Raw genomic sequence first — 17,744 nt, forward strand, 5'->3', positions numbered from 1 at the left:
GGTTCCCAGGTTCTCCGGTGGCCACATCCGAAGATCATATTTGGCAAATTCCTGGAACCGCTCTTGCGACATATCAAACTTCATGTTTTTAAGAGAGGAGTGTATAACTTATGTCCCCATCCAAAATCAAGAAGTTTGATACGTCGCATGACTAGTTTACGCTGTTTCCTAATGCTGTTCCGGATGTGGCCACCGGAGATCGGTGGAACCGGTTCCGATGGGTCCTATGGTATGTACTAATATTCTAGGATTGTTTTGCGTGACTATTCATGGTAGAAGAAAGCTTATCAGTTCACAATTGGATAAATCTGACAATTTTCCAAAAATCCGGATCTTCCGGTGGCCTGTACTCCGGCCACCAGTCCGTGCAGTGCGATTTTTTATCGGATTATTGTTCCTGGTGCAAAAACGAAGCTTTTGGTGTATAGCAATCGATGGTTTGCGCGAAATCATGTTGCGGTAATTTTTTGGGTCCTTTTTTCCCACTGTGCAACGGTTGCACACAGTTCTGTGTACAATTGGGTCCTAAAATGAAGCTTAGATTGCTGATATTATTGTTTACAGCGATAAAGCTTATTTTTCTGAGTACAATGGCCCTTTGTACGACTACAAAGAGTTTAAAATGGATTTTTAAATCAATTTTGAAAAATTAACCTCGCAGTCCTTCTTGACAGAAAAGCTCCTACTTGACAGCTCGTTCCAAGGGGACCATAGTTGATCCATCGAAAAAATGTTGTCTTGTAAAAAAAAAATTTTGCGTTAAAATGAAAAAAAGTGATCAGAAATGGTTTTTAATCGTGTTTTTTACCGTTGTACATAAAAATTCACATAGGGCTTTAGTACCCAATTATAATGTTTTGGTTTCATTAAAATGGCAGCCTTAACATAGAGTTATCTACGTGCACATGTATTGCGTGTACGTACACGAAAAAGATTGAGGTTAAATTTTGTACCCGCCAGCAAAACAAATGGGGTGCTAGTGTGCGTGAGCTCGGGCTTAGATAACTCTATAGACTTGTTTTACACAGATTCTGTGTATTCCTAGTTTTGAGCGATCTGTGTCAATATTAAATAAATTCTCCGTGTAGCTTTTGCGATGTTTTCCCCCCGAATCCCATCCCTGCGCGCCCTTTTCGCCCGATTCTTCTGGCAGCTGTCACCGCAGCGCAGATCTGTCAAAATTCACTTTTCTCATCGCCGTCGTTCTCGTCGCAGCGCAGTCACGACAAAAAAGGTTCGCTCGCGCAAGAAACCAGACGGAATTTTCTACGGTGGAAAGGAACACGGATTCCAGGTGCCTCGAGAATTGACTGCTCCTCCTCCTTCTCGCTTTCCGGAAGCATCGGTCGGAAGCCGCTGACAAGGGAACCCCGCAACTCGCGGAACGGTGCTGTGGCCTTGAAATTATTGTCGCGGCCGAAAATAAGTGCAAAATCGTGCGTGGAGAAGCCAAGAGCAAAGAGTCTTTTTCTAGAACAACCGAGAGAGTGTGTGCGGGTGTGTCTGTGTACGTACGTGTGTTCGTGTGTGTGTTTGGCTGGTGAAGAGGAAGCAGCTGACGGCCGCGGGGACACCGCGCAAGTGACCACGGAGGAAGTGCGAAATTTACACACACCAGCAGGAGGACCGTCGCGGAAGGCAGAAGAAGGTGGGTTCCATTTCGCGTAACCAGCTTGCTTCGAGGGGAGGGAATCGATTCTGAGCGTGGGGGGAGAGGGTTCCGGTTCCGAACCAGCGGCGATGAGTCATCCATCGAGGTGTAGGGCGAATTCCGGAAGGGGGAATTCGCTCGCAATGCCTTCATTGGTCCGATCAGAATGTGTGTCCGTAGGATGCATAAAATTATGCAGTGAGTAATCGCCACCTTTTGAAGAGTGGCCGGGAGGAGGGTGAAAAGAAGTGAGGAAAAAAAGTCTTGGAGAAAAATATTGACGATTAGAGGCGCAAAGAGTGACGTAAACATCGTGCGAGCTTAGGTTTTATTTGATTTTTGATGATTTTGTTTTAAAATATTCATGAAATTTTGGGTTTACAAGGCATAGATAGAAATATAAATTGCGAGTTCATATTGAAAATTAAAGCTCAGATTTTAATTTTTAATTGGTTGTTGTTGCAAAGAACAACTTGGCCGACGACTACGAAATACCCATTTTTTCTATATTTCGTTATGCAACATAGAAGGTATTGTTTCGATTCGCAATATTCCAATTACTGTTGACTGTTTCGAAGTCTAAATGTTAAAAGATCAACATGGAGCTAAACTTTCTGTCCAGTTTCTGTGAAGTTCACGATAACAGCTGCAAAAGTTTCAACCAATGTTCCCGGCTCAGGGCTCGTGCATAAACCACGTGGCCTTTTAATTTAAAATTTGTGAACCCCTTTGACAGATAATTTACTGAAATTTCATAAAAAGTATGTCAACATAACTGAAATTTCGGCTAAAGAAATATCAAATTATTTTGCTAAAAATTCAGTTATTTTCTGTGGTAGTTTGACAAATCATTTGCTGGTGATTTAGTATTCGTTGCTGGTATTTCAGTTATAAAGATTTAATTTGTCTTGTCCTTAAAAATGTTTCCAGTGCTGTGCAATGCCCAAATCACATTTAAAATTAAACAATACCATACAGATCTTATTTTTATCAGCTATTTTTCCAATGGAGCATTTCCATTCGAGCAGTTTTTGCTTTTTTCTACAATGTATTTCTTATGGATCGAACTGTCAAAAACTGCTCGACGGCGGGTGCTCCATTCTGGTTATTGTTCTTTTCGGTGGTTAGGGGAAATATACCATTTCTAATCAAACACCTCGAGCCAAACATTTCATTAGGGCACAAAACCAAAACGTAAACATTTCGACGTCGTCGTGCTATCATGTCGCACCCGCCATTTTGACGTTCCGAGAAAAACGCGTTTTAATGTTTGACCTTGAATAAACAAAAACGAAAGCACGCAATGTAAACAATAACAAACACGTTTTGTTTGGCTGACCATTCTGTGCATTGTCCCGAAGTTTGGTTGAAGTTGGTTGCTGGAGTCCCGAGTTATAATTAAAAATGTTTACGGTAGTCTAACTTGTACGTGCGTCAAACGCATTCTGACCTGAAATCCCTTTGCCCTTTGTCGCACTTACATCAATTTTCAGGGAGTGACAATATAGCACGACAGGATTAAAACTTCTTTTATATGTAGAGTGACAAAAATTTTTGGAGCTTTTTTGGTTTTCATTGAATATCTCAGGATTGAAATCGAATTTTGGGGATCTGTGAAGGTCAAATGATGAGGCATTGTGAGCTGCACAAAATGGCGTTCTTAACTCAATTTGGCCCAAAATGCACGTACGACAAGTTAGCACGACGGCGACGATTTGGGATTATTCCACTATTCCATTCATTAGTACACTCCCTACATGCCCTCCAAGAATCAGATTGATAGCAAACAATTTCCATTTGAAAAAATCAAAAAAACAAAAGGGCACATAACAATGTTCACTCCAAACCAGAAAAAAAGTTCAACCGTGCCTTTTTATTTTCCGTTAGTTTTTCGTGGTTAAGGAACTTTCTATGTTATAAAGTGAATTTTTCATACATTCTTAACACTTATTCACTTCAAAATAAAGTTTGGTTTACGTTTCAGAAAGGATTTCTGCAGAAAAAAACTTCGTCTAAACACAATATTTAATACGGCCCGCGGCTGCTGTTCAGCACACTTTTGAAGAATTTTTATGTTTCACATACCTTATCTACACCATTCGATTACAAAACTTTACCAATTAAATAATAAAAATTTCCGCTGAATTATTCATTATTTCTAACTAAACAAAAAGGCCCATAAACATCATTGAAAACAACAATCAGGTGACAGTGCTTAAGTGCCCTTTCAGTTATCTTCGAAATTGCATTTAAAAAGGGCCCATTATGAACAACAGTTGGAAAGTTAAAAGGGCCCAATAACGAGATTTAAAAAAAAAATTGAGTTTTATTGCGAAAATCAACATAAATTAAGAAGCATTAAAGCAGAGTTGAGGATAATGACAAAGCAGTCCAAAGAGTATTGAAAATAATACTCTTTGTCCATAATGATGTGTTTTATCGTATCATCAGTAAAAATACCTCCATTCAATCTTTCTTTTTAAATAGGAATTGAAACAAGTTGTCCACTTTTTGCCAGCGATTTTCTCGAATCCCGGTTGTTGGTTTTGTGCCCTAATGAAATGTTTGGCTCGACCTATCTTCGTCATATGAAGAGTTTGATGTTCGATTAAAACTCCAAACATACTATTTAGGCTATAAACTTACCAGCAACAGCACCGCCTCGAGTTAGCACGCAAATTTATGCCATTTACTGGCCAAAAAGATCAAATTTAATGAACTTTTGATCATAATTTTATTTTGCGACACCATTTCTCATCATTTTGGTGGCACACACATCCACACGCAAGATGAGAGGTTAACTGCTTAACGAATGTCGCCATCACTATCTTTTCACTGCGCTTAAGATAGGAAATTGCTTCCAACTGCCGGCAACATGTTCTGTTGCACATTAGTTAGTCACTCACTTTAAAAATAATCCCGAAACATGTAAATAATTAGCAAGCGCCATCAAAAAAACAAACGCGCTAAGTCTTTTGACGTTTCAATTTTGATGACCTATTCCAATCGAAAGCTGAAGAAAACCGAGCGAGAAGCGAAGGCATCACCAGCAGTGCCTGTTGGAGTGAGCCAGTGATGTCAGGAAATTTTCTCTATAAATGCTTCTTTTCGTGAGTGTTTGCTTAAATTTTTATCAATTTTGGCAGCACTAAGCAGATCCAAAAGAGCGCTGAAAGGAAGCGTTCTTTTATTAAGCAACGCAGTTGAGGGGGGGGGGGGGGGTGGTGTCAGTGGTCGGAGGCCGTGTTACGCTCCATACAATTTTTTAAAAATTTGTATGGAAATTTTGTTACGAGAGGGGGTCTAAAAATCCGATTTTTGCGTTACGTAATAAAAGAACGCTCCCAAAGAAAAAAGAACTAATCTGAGAGAGAAAAATGGGCGTGGCCCAATGCATTCTCGATTGATTAGAATACATTTGGGAATTATTTTTTTTAAATGCTTGTAAAAGGAAAAGAATAACTTTTAATAAAAGTGAAAATAAACAGAAATGTTCACAAAAAGTTGCTCTACTCGTTGGTGTACTTGGTTTTAGTAAATTGCAAGGAACTCTCTAGATTATCCAGCATAATTCAAACATGACCGCTTATTTGGCTTAAAATGGGTATATTTCCCCTACTCCCCAAGTATCTAAAACAATTAGGTTTTACAGTGTGACGTCACGAGCGCACACGCAAACACATTTTTGCTGAGACACACGTGCAAAAAATGTAAACAGTGCAGCGAAGCTGTTAAATTTCTAACCTAAAAACCGAGTCGGCGTAAAACCTAATCATAAAAAAGCAAAGTTTTCGCTCTACACTGAAAGAAAGGTACATAGCAATGTCACATGTTTTGCACATGAATCTACCCCATACGACTTAGCATGTGAATGTCATGTGTAAATCCCTTGAAAAAATCCATCGCGTGAACCGGCAAATCTAAATGCAAAACACGTGAATTTGACGTGAATGCTCACATGGCTTTTGAATGGTGTGCATATGAATTTCAAATGATTTTGTAGTATAAATGCAATGGCTTGGCCAGTGATTTTCATGTGAGCTGAATATTGCATAAAATTTTCGATTTATTTTAAAATAAGTTTTACTGCAATTATAAATTTTATTCAACACGTTTTGTTTATTGATACATGAAATAAATAATAATTACAAATTATTCGAATCATAAAAAGGACCATCGATCTTTGTTTGCACTTCACTTATTAGTTTCTCTTAACAATACACGATCGGCGTCGACGGCACAGTTTACTGGTAGCAGATTCCGGCAACGCTTGTGGTGGTATCGCTGCACCAGCAGGAACCGTTACTTGAAGCCGTGAAACTGCATGACAGCGGTTCTCGGAGGCCTGCACCGACTCGACCTTGATGATCTGGATCGAGTGCCCTTGGGCACGGTGAAGAGAAGCCATGTCGCCCAGCACCGCGTCACGAAACTGCCGACGGTTGTTGTGTGTTTCGGAAAGCGAATCGTACCGCAGCCAGATTTCGAAGTTAACGGATCAATCGGCCAATACAGCGTCAGTGTTGAGAAAAAATTCAGGAGCCAACTTTTAGCCGCAGTTTTAATTCCTGAAATTTCATTGCCGAATGTTAGCTTTTATGTAATTTGTCAATTTTCACTGTTTACATACTTACCAAAAAGTTCTAGTACGATTTAATTTAAGTTTTATACACAAAAAATTACGATTCTTTTGTAAAAAAAATATTTCAATATAAGAATACGCAAATTGGACCGTCTTGGTCCGTCGCCATCTTACGAATATTTTTTTTCATCAATTATTTTTCAATTTCAATTAGTTTTTATTAGTAAATAATCAATTCACAATATCGTAATTTTTATAACCTTATAGAGTTTTGGAGTACCTTTCAACTATGATTTGTACTATAGTTCATTTTGATGTAATTGGATATTCTAACAATGGATTTGCCAAGAGAAGGAAAAATTATTTAAAAAAAAACCTTCGAAATTTGCTAAGGAAAAGGATAGAAATAGAAAAGCTTAAAACTAGATCACAATTTGTTTTGTCTGTTGACGTCGCAAAAACTGCGCTGCACTAGGCAGCTTATCCTTTGTAGATGTATTTCATCATCAGCTCACTAAGAGCTTGGAATTGTTCTGCCTTGTTCCGGCAGGCACGAAAGCGCGTGAGCATCTCTCCAGCAAGAGCGAAAAACTCGGGAAGCGTGAAGAGGTCATCTCCGGTGACGTCTGCTTGTCCCGGTGAAGTACCGCTCCCAGAAGCGGCTACTCTAGCGTACGAACCTCCCCAACCGGGAGGGAACGCTGGGTTGGTCGATGGAACCGCTCCGCCGCCAGCTGCTGCAGCGTTCGAGCTCGAAGTCTTCGGAGGTTGGCGGGACGCTGGCGCTTTCTTCTTCTTGTCCTGCTCCTCGAGGTACTTTTTCCGCGCGGCACAGCCACGGAAATTCGCCGTGTGGTTTCCACCACAGTTCGCGCACTTGACGCGCGCTTTGTGCTGCTGGGCGTTTTCCCCCAGCTGGTCTTTCCGCGGAAGATTGCACCTTTCGGTGAAGTGGGTCTCACCGCACTTTACGCACCGGGGCGGAAGATTGCAATTTCTTGAACCGTGTCCGAACTTTTGACAGCGGTGGCATTGGGCTGCGTCGGCGGGATTCTTCATGTAAAATCGCCACGTCACGAAGAAGCCGTCCAGTGCTTTGATCCGCCGTAGGTCCTGGATTTTGACGGACCCACGATCGAAGTACAGGATAAACAGAAATGTTCGTACCTGTCACTGTTGTCGATTTCGAGAGCACCTTAACCTCTCGAGGCTTAACCTTGATGCCCGACAGGTGTTCTTCCAGGTCGGAGATCGGGCGGTCCGGATATCCCTGAAGGACGATCTTCACAGGGACCTTCTCTGCAGGATCAAATGTGAAGAATTTGAAGTTTCGCAACTTCAACTTCTTCACCACCAGGTCGAAATTCTGTTTATTGTGCGTAATAACTTGCACAGAAGTTTTACTTATTTTCAGACATTGGAGTCCCTCAAGCAACTCGTCAATATCGTCTGCCAACGTTTCCAAAACAAAAATTGGAGGTTGACGTCGTTCCTTCGGAGAGTTGCATTTTTTCTTCTTTTCTTGCTTGCGCGCAAGTTCATCATCGTAATCGTCGTCGCTAGCATTGCTGCTGTCACTGTCGGTGTTGTTTTCTTCTCCACTCAGAATCTCAAATTCGTTTCTGGTGGGAACGTTGGAAGTGGTTGTCGTCGTGGTGCTTGTGGACTGCTGCTGCTGCTGCTGGCCGGAAGTGCTCCCGGATGCCCGGGTGGATTGTCTCGTCCGTACAGGGGACTCACGTGGACGGTATGACACGTGTAATAGCGATTCATCGATGACGTCACTGGGCACGCTCCCGTGCGCGATGGCGGTCGATGCAGCGTTGGTGTGTTTACCTTTCTGCACTCTGCCGGTAGATGAGCTTCGCGGGTTTTTCGAGGCCGCACTCGAACTGCCACGGCCACGGCCGGCCCTTGGCATGCTGGAGCAGCAAACTCGCGGATAATCCCGGTAAATTACGGCGAAAAAAATCGAAAAGTTTGAGGAGCTCCGAACAGTAGACTGTTGCTGGCTGGTGTTGCCAGTCCCGATCTGTTTTTTTTTTTTTTTTTTTTTTTTTTTTTTTTTTTTTTTTTTTTTTTTTTTCATCAAACACCTTCAAGAACCAATACATTTCAATCTCACTTGATTTTCACTATGAAATCAAGGGAAAAGTGGAATGGGGCAAATCCAAGTGAAATTCTATTGAATCCAAAGTGAACACCAAACGAAAAAAGAATGAAAAAAATCTCGCTTGCGATCAGCTGATTTCAAATGATTATCACATAAATGTCACATGAAAATCACATCTAAGTCAAGGGAAAAGCATGGCAAATTATCGTGTGGATTTTTGGAGCAGCTCACGTGAAAAAGCACATGAATTTGCTATGTGGGATTTTTTCAGTGTACAACCCACAGGTCTTGGCGGTCTCTATTGTATTTGTAATTGTACTTAATTTTTCAAAGTATACCGAAGGTACAACCTTTTTTGTATACATTGACTTAACTGATAAGGACCTTATGTTTCACTAAAACTTAAAACTAACAACTAAATTTAAAACTAAAACGAAATAAACTAAAGAAATAAAAATGTCGATAATACGACAAATTACTTGTTTAAGTGGAATTCAGTAATAAATTTAAGACTGATTATCAGCTGTGTATGTAGTTATAAAAGAGTGTGTAACACAAGCATTGCTTAATCAAAAACCAAAACAAAACTCAAATTGAATTTTGTATTGCAAGATTTCTACTCGAACCTAGGCTGGGGAGAGCACCCGATCCTCTTTTTACACCTAGTTCCCTTCCACCCCGGGATTCGAACTGGCGACCTTTGGATTGCGAGTCCAACTGCCTACCAGCGACTCCACCGGGGCAGGTTTGGTCTGGTACTTTATAGTCTGAATGACCTAACGACCTAACTTGGATTTCGGATTTTTGAAATTTCCAAATTCTTAAATGCTGCCATTTTTGCCGCCGCCATTTATAAAAAAATACAGTTTTGGAGTCATATTTTAGGTTAGAAACTCAAATTAAGAATTAGAGATTGGACAATTTGACGAGAACTTTGGACAATATAGTATGAACTGATTTTAAATGTTTCAAATTCCTGGATTTTTCGGGATTGCCTCAAAAGGCCGAAACTCAAAAGGCAGAATCTCGGAAGGCCGAAATTCAAAGGCCGAATTTTGTCTTTTGCCCAGAAGGCAGAACGTCTCAAAAGGCCGAATGTCTCGAAAGGCAGAATGATTATGGAATTCAGAATTTTGTTCATATTTTCACGATTTTCATTGATTATGATGTTCAAAGATACAGTAAACTAATGAACTGTGTTCTTTTTTATAATTTTAAGCAAAATAAGTACATAATGAGTACATTCTGTTTATCTTTACCGATCATATTGTTGCCATACATACAAATGAGTAGAGAGCAATTCTCTGAGATTTCGGTCATTCGATTTTTTTTGTATTTTTTTATCTGGCTGAAACTTTTTTGGTGCCTTCGGTATGCCCAACGAAGCCATTTTGCATCATTAGTTTGTCCATATAATTTTCCATACAAATTTGGCAGCTGTCCATACAAAAATGATATGTGAAAATTCAAAAATCTGTATCTTTTGAAGGAATTTTTTGATCGATTTGGTGTCTTCGGCAAAGTTGTAGGTATGGATATGGACTACACTGAAAAAATATGATACACGGTAAAAAAAAATTTGGTGATTTTTAATTTAACTTTTTGTCACTAAAACTTGATTTGCAAAAAAACACTATTTTTAATTTTTTTTATTTTTTGATATGTTTTAGAGGACATAAAATGCCAACTTTTCAGAAATTTCCAGAATGGGCAAAAAATCTTTGACCGAGTTATGATTTTTGGAATCAATACAGATTTTTTCAAAAAATCGAAATATTGGTCGCAAAAATTTTTCAAATTCATTTTTCGATGTAAAATCGAATTTGCAATCAAAAAGTACTTTAGTGAATTTTTGATAAAGTGCACCGTTTTCAAGTTATAACCTTTTTTAGGTAACTTTTTTGAAAATAGTCGCAGTTTTTCATTTTTTAAAAATAGTGCCCATGTTTGCCCACTGTTGAAAAAAATATTTTTGAAAAGCTGAGAAAATTCTCTATATTTTGCTTTTTCGGACTTTGTTGATACGACCCTTAGTTGCTGAGATATTGCCACGCAAAGGTTAAAAAAACAGGAAAATTGATATTTTCTAAGTCTCACCCAAACAACCCACCATTTTCTAATGTCGATATCTCAGCAACTATAGGTCCGATTTACGATGTTAAAACATAAATCATTCGTGAAATTTTCCGATCTTTTCGAAAAAAATATTTTCAAGAATTTTAAATCAAGACTAACATTTCAAACGGGCTAAACATTCAATATCACGCCCTTTTGAAATGTAAGTCTTGATTTAAAAATTTTGAAAATATTTTTTTCGAAAAGATCGGAAAATTTTACGAATGTTTCATGTTTTAACATTGTAAATCGGACCTGTAGTTGCTGAGATATCGACATTAGAAAATGGTGGGTTGTTTGGGTGAGACTTAGAAAACATCAATTTTCCTGTTTTTTAACCTTTGCATTGCAATATCTCAGCAACTAAGGGTCGTATCAACAAAGTCCGAAGAAGCAAAATATAGAGAATTTTCTCAGCTTTTCAAAAATATTTTTTTCAACAGTGGGCAAACATGGGCACTATTTTAAAAAAATGAAAAACTGCGACTATTTTCAAAAAAGTTACCTAAAAAAGGTTATAACTTGAAAACGGTGCACTTTATCAAAAATTCACTAAAGTACTTTTTGATTGCAAATTCGATTTTACATCGAAAAATTAATTTGAAAAATTTTTGCGACCAATTTTTCGATTTTTTGAAAAAATCTGTATTAATTCAAAAAATCATAACTCGGTCAAAGATTTTTTGCCCATTCTGGAAATTTCTGAAAAGTTGGCATTTTATGTCCTCTAAAACATATCAAAAAATAAAAAATATTAAAAATAGTGTTTTTTTGAAAATTAAGTTTTAGTGACAAAAAGTTAAATTAAAAATCACCAAATTTTTTTTACCGTGTATCATTTTTTTTCAGTGTAGTTCATATCCATACCTACAACTTTGCCGAAGACACCAAATCGATCAAAAAATTCCTTCAAAAGATACAGATTTTTGAATTTTCACATATGATTTTTGTATGGACAGCTGCCAAATTTGTATGGAAAATTATATGGACAAACTAATGATGCAAAATGGCTTCTTTGGGCATACCGAAGGCACCAAAAAAGTTTCAGTCGGATTAAAAAATACAAAAATTAAAATTCAAGAAAAAAGACCGATTCAGTAGAGAACTGCTCTAGAGTAGAATGAATTGGGTCCTAAAATGAAGCTTAGATTGCTGATATTAATTTTTACAGCGATAAAGCTTATTTTTCTGAGTACATTGACCCTTTGTACGACCACAAAGAGTTTAAAATGGATTTTTATATCAATTTTGAAAAATTAACCTCGCGGTCCTTCTTGACAGAAAAGTTCGTACTTGACAGCTCGTTCCGAGGGGACCATAGTTGATCCATCGAAAAAATGTTGTCTTGTCATTTTTTTTTGCAATAAAATGAAAAAAAGTGATCAGAAATGGTTTTTGATCGTGTTTTTTACCGTTATACATAAAAATTTACATATGGCTTTAGTACCCAATTGAAGCATTTCAAATGTGTTTCAATCTTGTTGTTGATTGAATTATGGTGACGATAACCGAAATTTGATCATTCGTCACCAAGTACTTAAATGAATTCAAATAATTACTTTTATTTTTTGCGGCAACTAAATAGAAGATTTTTAAATTTAGTTAGCAGCAATGCTAGAAAGTTATGCCTTCTTTTTTTCGAAGCCAATGTTTATTACATATACGCGGTTGCTATTATTATTTTTTTTAAACCATAGTTATGTAATAAACATTGGCTTCGAAAAAAAGAGCCTTATGAGACTCGGCCTTTTGAGCATTCGGCCTTTTGAGCATTCGGCCTTTTGGGATTCGGCCTTATGAGAACTCTGCCTTTCGAGTAATTTGGCCTTTTGAATTTCGGCCTTACGGGATTCGACCTTTTGAGATTCTGCCTTTCGTAGGAGACCCGGATTTTCGTATTTTTAATTTACATTTTTTTAATTTTTTATAGTTTTTGATGAAATCATAATTTCTTCGATTTTATTTTTTTATTGTTGCATTGTTGAATATTTGAATTTTGGATGTTCTAAACTTTTAAGTTTTTGAAATTTAGAATTTTTGATTTTTTAAAGAATTGTAGATTTATTGAATACTAATCTTTTCAATTTGAAAATGACTATATTTAATTTTTTTTATTATTTAAATTTTCGAAGCTTTGAAATAGTGATTTATTTGTGGCATTTTTAGATAGGAGATTTGTCTGATCACGCCTTCCGTCGGACAGGGAAGTCAATATTGGCCCCGGTCTAACCTGTAGGTTAGGTCGTTAGCTCAGTCCAGTTCGTCTCCCTGGGTCCTGTCTCGGCAGAGTCGCTGGTCGGCAGTTGGACTCACAATCCAAAGGTCGTCAGTTCAAATCCCGGGGTGGATGGAAGCTTTGTTATAAAAAGAGGTTTGCAATCAAGCCATCGGACACCTAGTTTCGAGTAGGAATCTCGCTGAACTGGACTGGTTGAACCGATCTGAACCGTTTTGGTCTCATTTGATTTTTCTTAGGGTCCCGTAAGACCCTTGTTAATATAATAAAGTTTAGAAAAGTACTTCAATGTTGGTCCAGATTTTCACCCTCCAACACTTATTAATGATTGTCCTTCCGCCTTTCTAGATGTCCCAGCAGGAGCAACCCCAGCAGCAGCCAACGGTGCGGCACATCCCGATCTTCGTCGAGGGTCGCTCGGAGCCGCTGGTCAATAAAATCCCCGAATCGCAGCCCAGCCGGGACAGTTCGACCAGTTCGGTGCCGGATCATCACCAGGCCGGGCCCCCTCCACAACAGCAGCAGCAGCAGCCCCGCATGCCGGAGATGCCCTCGCACAACAGCGATTTCTTCAAGCACGGCTCGATCTTTGACCGCGCCCGGGACTTTCCGGTGCGTACGTTCCCCTCGGCCACGGCCAACTTCTTCAACAAGAGCAGCCCCGCGCGGGAATCCTCTCCGGCCAGACAAGTTCCTATCTTTACGACGGACGCCAGCGCGGCCTCCACAACAGTGCCTCCTCAGCGTGGTTCCTCCCAGCCACGGCAGACGCCTTCACCTCCGACGGCGGCCCAGCAACAGCAGCAGTACCAACAGCAGCAGGCCCAGCGGTTCGCACAGCAACAGCAAAAGCAAGCCCAGGATCAACCTGATGCGGCGGCGGCGTCCGCACCGCCTCCACCTGCGGCCAACGATCCGATCAGCAAAATCCAAAAGATCCAGCGGGACGTGCTGGCCATCTTCGACCAGGTCGAGCGATTCCAGGGCGGCAAGGACGGCAAGCGGGACAAGCAGTACCTGTATCTGGACGAGATGCTAACCCAGAACCTGCTGAAGCTGGACAGCATCGACGCCGAGGACCAGCCGCAGATCAAGTCCGCCCGGCGGGAAGCCATCAAGAGTATAAACCACTGCATTGCCGTCCTCGAGGCCAAGGCCGAAGCGGGTGGAGAAGGTGGCGCCGTCAGCGGAAGCGCCAGCAGCGACAAGGTGCCTAACGGGACGGCCGATCGGACCGGGTCCGGCGCGTCGCTGTCCCACTCTTCGTCCAACTCATCTAGTCAACAGCAGCAGCAGCAGTAGGAAAGTATCACCAGCAGAAGGCTAAGCAAACACTAACCAGAGTAAGATTTCTTCACAAACTAACCACACACACTCTTCTTATCAAACACACACAATAGTTAAATTCGTTTCCTGTCCACACTTTAAAAACTATAAAATTCTGCGCGGGAAGGAAATTGAAGTTCTTTCCCCTTAAAAAAAAAACACGGCAGCCAACAATATAAAAAATCGCGTCCTTTTATAACGATGGACGTGGGAAGAATCAAAATTTTGCAGGTTTAAAAATTACACCAGTGAATTTAGAATGCCACTTTTTATAACATTTTACGTTGTTCAAAAGCTAGAAACTAGAAGCAGTCACTAACCGAGCGAATTTACACCCTTTTTTGTTGGCTTTAATTTGATTTATGTGCTAGAATCTGTGTTTTGTTTTGTTTTACTTTCAAGAAAACGTGAAAATATACATATTTTTCAAAGATCTTCAACCAAACTAGCACAATTAAGCAACTTCTTTTTGCATCAAACATACACACCAAAATGCACCCACTTTTGAACACTGTTGACCATGTTTAGGCACCCCAAAAAACAATATCGTAATGCCATACTCGTAAAAAAATATTATTACAAACAAAAACCAATTGAAATTAATCCAACGAATCTATTCGCCGCCATGACTCTCTCGATCATCGTCCTTAAAATGCATTGGCTTTTCCTAAAAAAAATTAAATTAATTTGTTACGTTCAAGGTAGCTCCTCCTCCCTAACCATCATCATTATTTATTGTTCTCGCAGTTGCCTGCCCGTTTTGTTTCGTTTGCACACATTTGATTTCTGCGTTCTGATTTAGGGTTGTAAAGAGTAATTGAAGTAAAGCAAAAAAAAACTAATCCAGCAAGCAGGTCAGAGGCAAAGCGGAACGAACTATGAAGCAGCAGCAAAAAAGAAAAAAGAAAGAACAAGGAAAACAACAAAACATGCCTGCGTACACTTCTCTGTGTAAGGGTATAAATTATATATATATTTAAAGTTTAATCTATTTAGAGAAGAGAGTAAATTAATACAGTACAGTATAATCAAATTAATTGACATGAAAAGATACACAGAAAAGTAATAAAAAAAACTCACATTAAGTCTTAGTGAAAATTGGGTGCGGTTTTTGACGCTCTGCAGAATTCTTCGAAAATCCCTTCTGAATCTTTTTTGGTTTTATATTTTACAGTCCAGATGTGAAATTTTTTCGAGGCCGTCTTATTATTATGGTCGAGCTTAAGTACAGTCCAGACTATTTTAGTTGTCTAATTTTTGATTGTCGAGCTTAAGTATGACCCCTAAACTGCGCTAAAGACAAATATGGCGGTGTAGAAATATTGAAAAAAAAAAATGAATTTAATTATTGAATAAACAATACACTATTTAAATTTGAATAAAATGGGGTCGCAGAATAAAAATTTGATGTTTAAAACAAGAAAAAGAAACGAAACGAAAAAAAAAAGTTTTTCATGATTTGATTATCCGAAATCCCATACAAACCTTCGAAAACCCGAAACATAGGATAATCGAGGCTTCGGATAATCGAGTCTGGACTGTATTTTAATAAAAAAAAATCTAAAATACTAAAAATTTCCTCCACTCTAAAATTTTTGAACTCTGATATTATAATATTCTAACAGTATAAATCTATTTTTTTTAAATTCCAAGATTCCTCAAAATTAAAAAAAAATCTGAAAATTTAAAAAAATCTTAATACAGTGGACTCTCTTGTTGTCGATATTGAAGGGAACATCGAGAGCGGGAGTTATCAAATTATAGAACGAAAAATCAAAGCAATCTATTTGAAGGGACTGACAAATTTATTGACAGCTGGAGCAATATTGATATCGAGAAGATCGACAGCCAGAGGATCCACTGTATTCAAATTCTTAAATGTTTCATTTTTAAAATTCTACAGTTCTATAATTTTTAATGCTATTTTTAAATATTTAATATATATAATAGCATCCTTAAATCCTCAAATTAACCCTCTCCCGCCCATGGTTGCTCCAGAGCACCAAAACTTTGAAATCAAATATCTCGGAACTGACACAACTTTTCATGGTGCTTTAAGTTGCAGGTGTTCATGTAGAATGTATACTAACATCTCCCCAAATTTCATCAAATTTGGTTAAGCACAAGCAAAGTTACAGTACGAAATGTAAACAAAAATGGGCCAATTTTAGGGAAATAAATAAGACCTGTTTTCGAAAGCCCGTAAAAATTACCAAACACAACATTTTATGAAACAAAAAATGTTTTGCTATCATTTGAACCTTGAACAAGAATCCCTGTGTATAACATTGTGAAATTGGACCGATTTTGCATGTTTTTCGACCTTTTCCATTTGGTGCACCAGAGCACCAACTAGGCATATGAGCAACTAAATATTCAGGAGCACTTTTTTATAAATTACAGATAAATCTTATTTTAATTGTTTTTGTTATTAGACCGATAGTTTTATTATTTTCCTCATATTTCATGAAAATGGTTGTTTGTATGTTGCAGGCCAAGGATTGATACCTAAGAGCATGCAATGGCACTGACCTTGTTGCATGCTCTTCGGTTGACGTCCACGTAAGGAACATCCTGGAAGGAGCGTAACTAACTACATCCGTAGTTCTGTTAGATCATCCGAACTATCTTGATCAGAACAGTATAGCTCTGGTTCCTTGCGAGTGTCCTATTTTCTTACCTCCACGTTGGCTTGGTTTTCATGATGACCTAGCTGGTGGCCTGTGGAAACGGATCGTAAACCTTTGACCACCGCGGGTCAGAGTCGAGACGGCTAAAAGAAAAGGGCGCAACAATGTAGGAAAGGGAAGTAATTTGTGATTGTAGATGGTATTGTTTTGATTCGCAGTATGTTGAGTCAACTGCTGTGGATGTACCTGAAACATCGCACAACGGGGTTTCTCTTCTCTTCATTCTCAGCTACCACCTATCTCCTATTTTTGTTTTGCTCTTCTGATTCCCAATTCTTCACTGATTCTTCTATTTAATATCCAACATTTGATTTTAATGTTACTAACTTTTGATTCTCTTATCTCTCAAAGCTTTTCCACTCTTTTCTATCAATTGATACTGCTGTAAAAACTTTGTGTTTTTCATTAAAAATATACTTTTCCTTAATGTACTAGTAATATCAAGTCTATTGTTCATTTGCCTAATCTTTTTTGATTTTATTGCGAATTTATTTATTTGATTAATTCTTTATCTGTCCTATAAATTATCATTACTATAATCTAAGCTTGTTTTGCATCTCTATTTATTAACTATTGTCTAATTTTACATCTAATACATCTAGCTTCTCATTTTTATTCTTCAAAATACGCTCATCATTCTCTTACTATTGATACTTGATTTTTATAAAATAAATTCTCTTTTACTGTCTATTGTTTTCAATCTTCACCCTTTTTTCAAACAAGTGAGGTTTGAGCCCTTACTCAATTTATGGAATGGTTAAAGGATTAACACAAATATTACTATTGTATTTTTGGTAAACTTTTATAACATGCTTAGGACCAAAAATTGTAACAAAACACCGCGACAAAAGAAATAGCTACATATAAACACGATTCAGCACTAGGAAAGATTTCAGGAGAAAACAATACACAGTAAATAACAATTAGTTTTTGAATTCAAACTAAAAATATAACAGTTTTTGCTTTAATGAAAGTTGATAGGCACACTATAAATGGTTAGGCGCTTATACTTACATCAAACCCTACGTAAT

The 17,744-nt window shown here is 38.4% G+C and overlaps 1 protein-coding gene across 1 annotated transcript; it reads left to right on the top strand.

Moving 5' to 3' along the window:
* The first annotated feature begins 1,189 nt into the window (after positions 1-1,189).
* Positions 1,190-15,121, top strand: LOC120429230 (BAG domain-containing protein Samui). Its single transcript, XM_039594443.2, has 2 exons — positions 1,190-1,648; positions 13,046-15,121. Exon 2 carries the CDS (start codon positions 13,046-13,048, stop codon positions 13,997-13,999), a length of 954 nt encoding a protein of 317 aa, XP_039450377.1. The 5' UTR covers positions 1,190-1,648; the 3' UTR covers positions 14,000-15,121.
* The last annotated feature ends 2,623 nt before the right edge of the window (positions 15,122-17,744 follow it).

Source organism: Culex pipiens, chromosome 2 (genome assembly GCF_016801865.2).
Source record: "Culex pipiens pallens isolate TS chromosome 2, TS_CPP_V2, whole genome shotgun sequence".
Lineage (NCBI taxonomy): Eukaryota > Metazoa > Arthropoda > Insecta > Diptera > Culicidae > Culex > Culex pipiens.

What these genes read in the sequence shown, in the direction of transcription:
- LOC120429230 (XM_039594443.2), top strand. Translation starts at nt 13,046, where the DNA reads ATGTCCCAGCAGGAGCAACCCCAGCAGCAGCCAACGGTGCGGCACATC.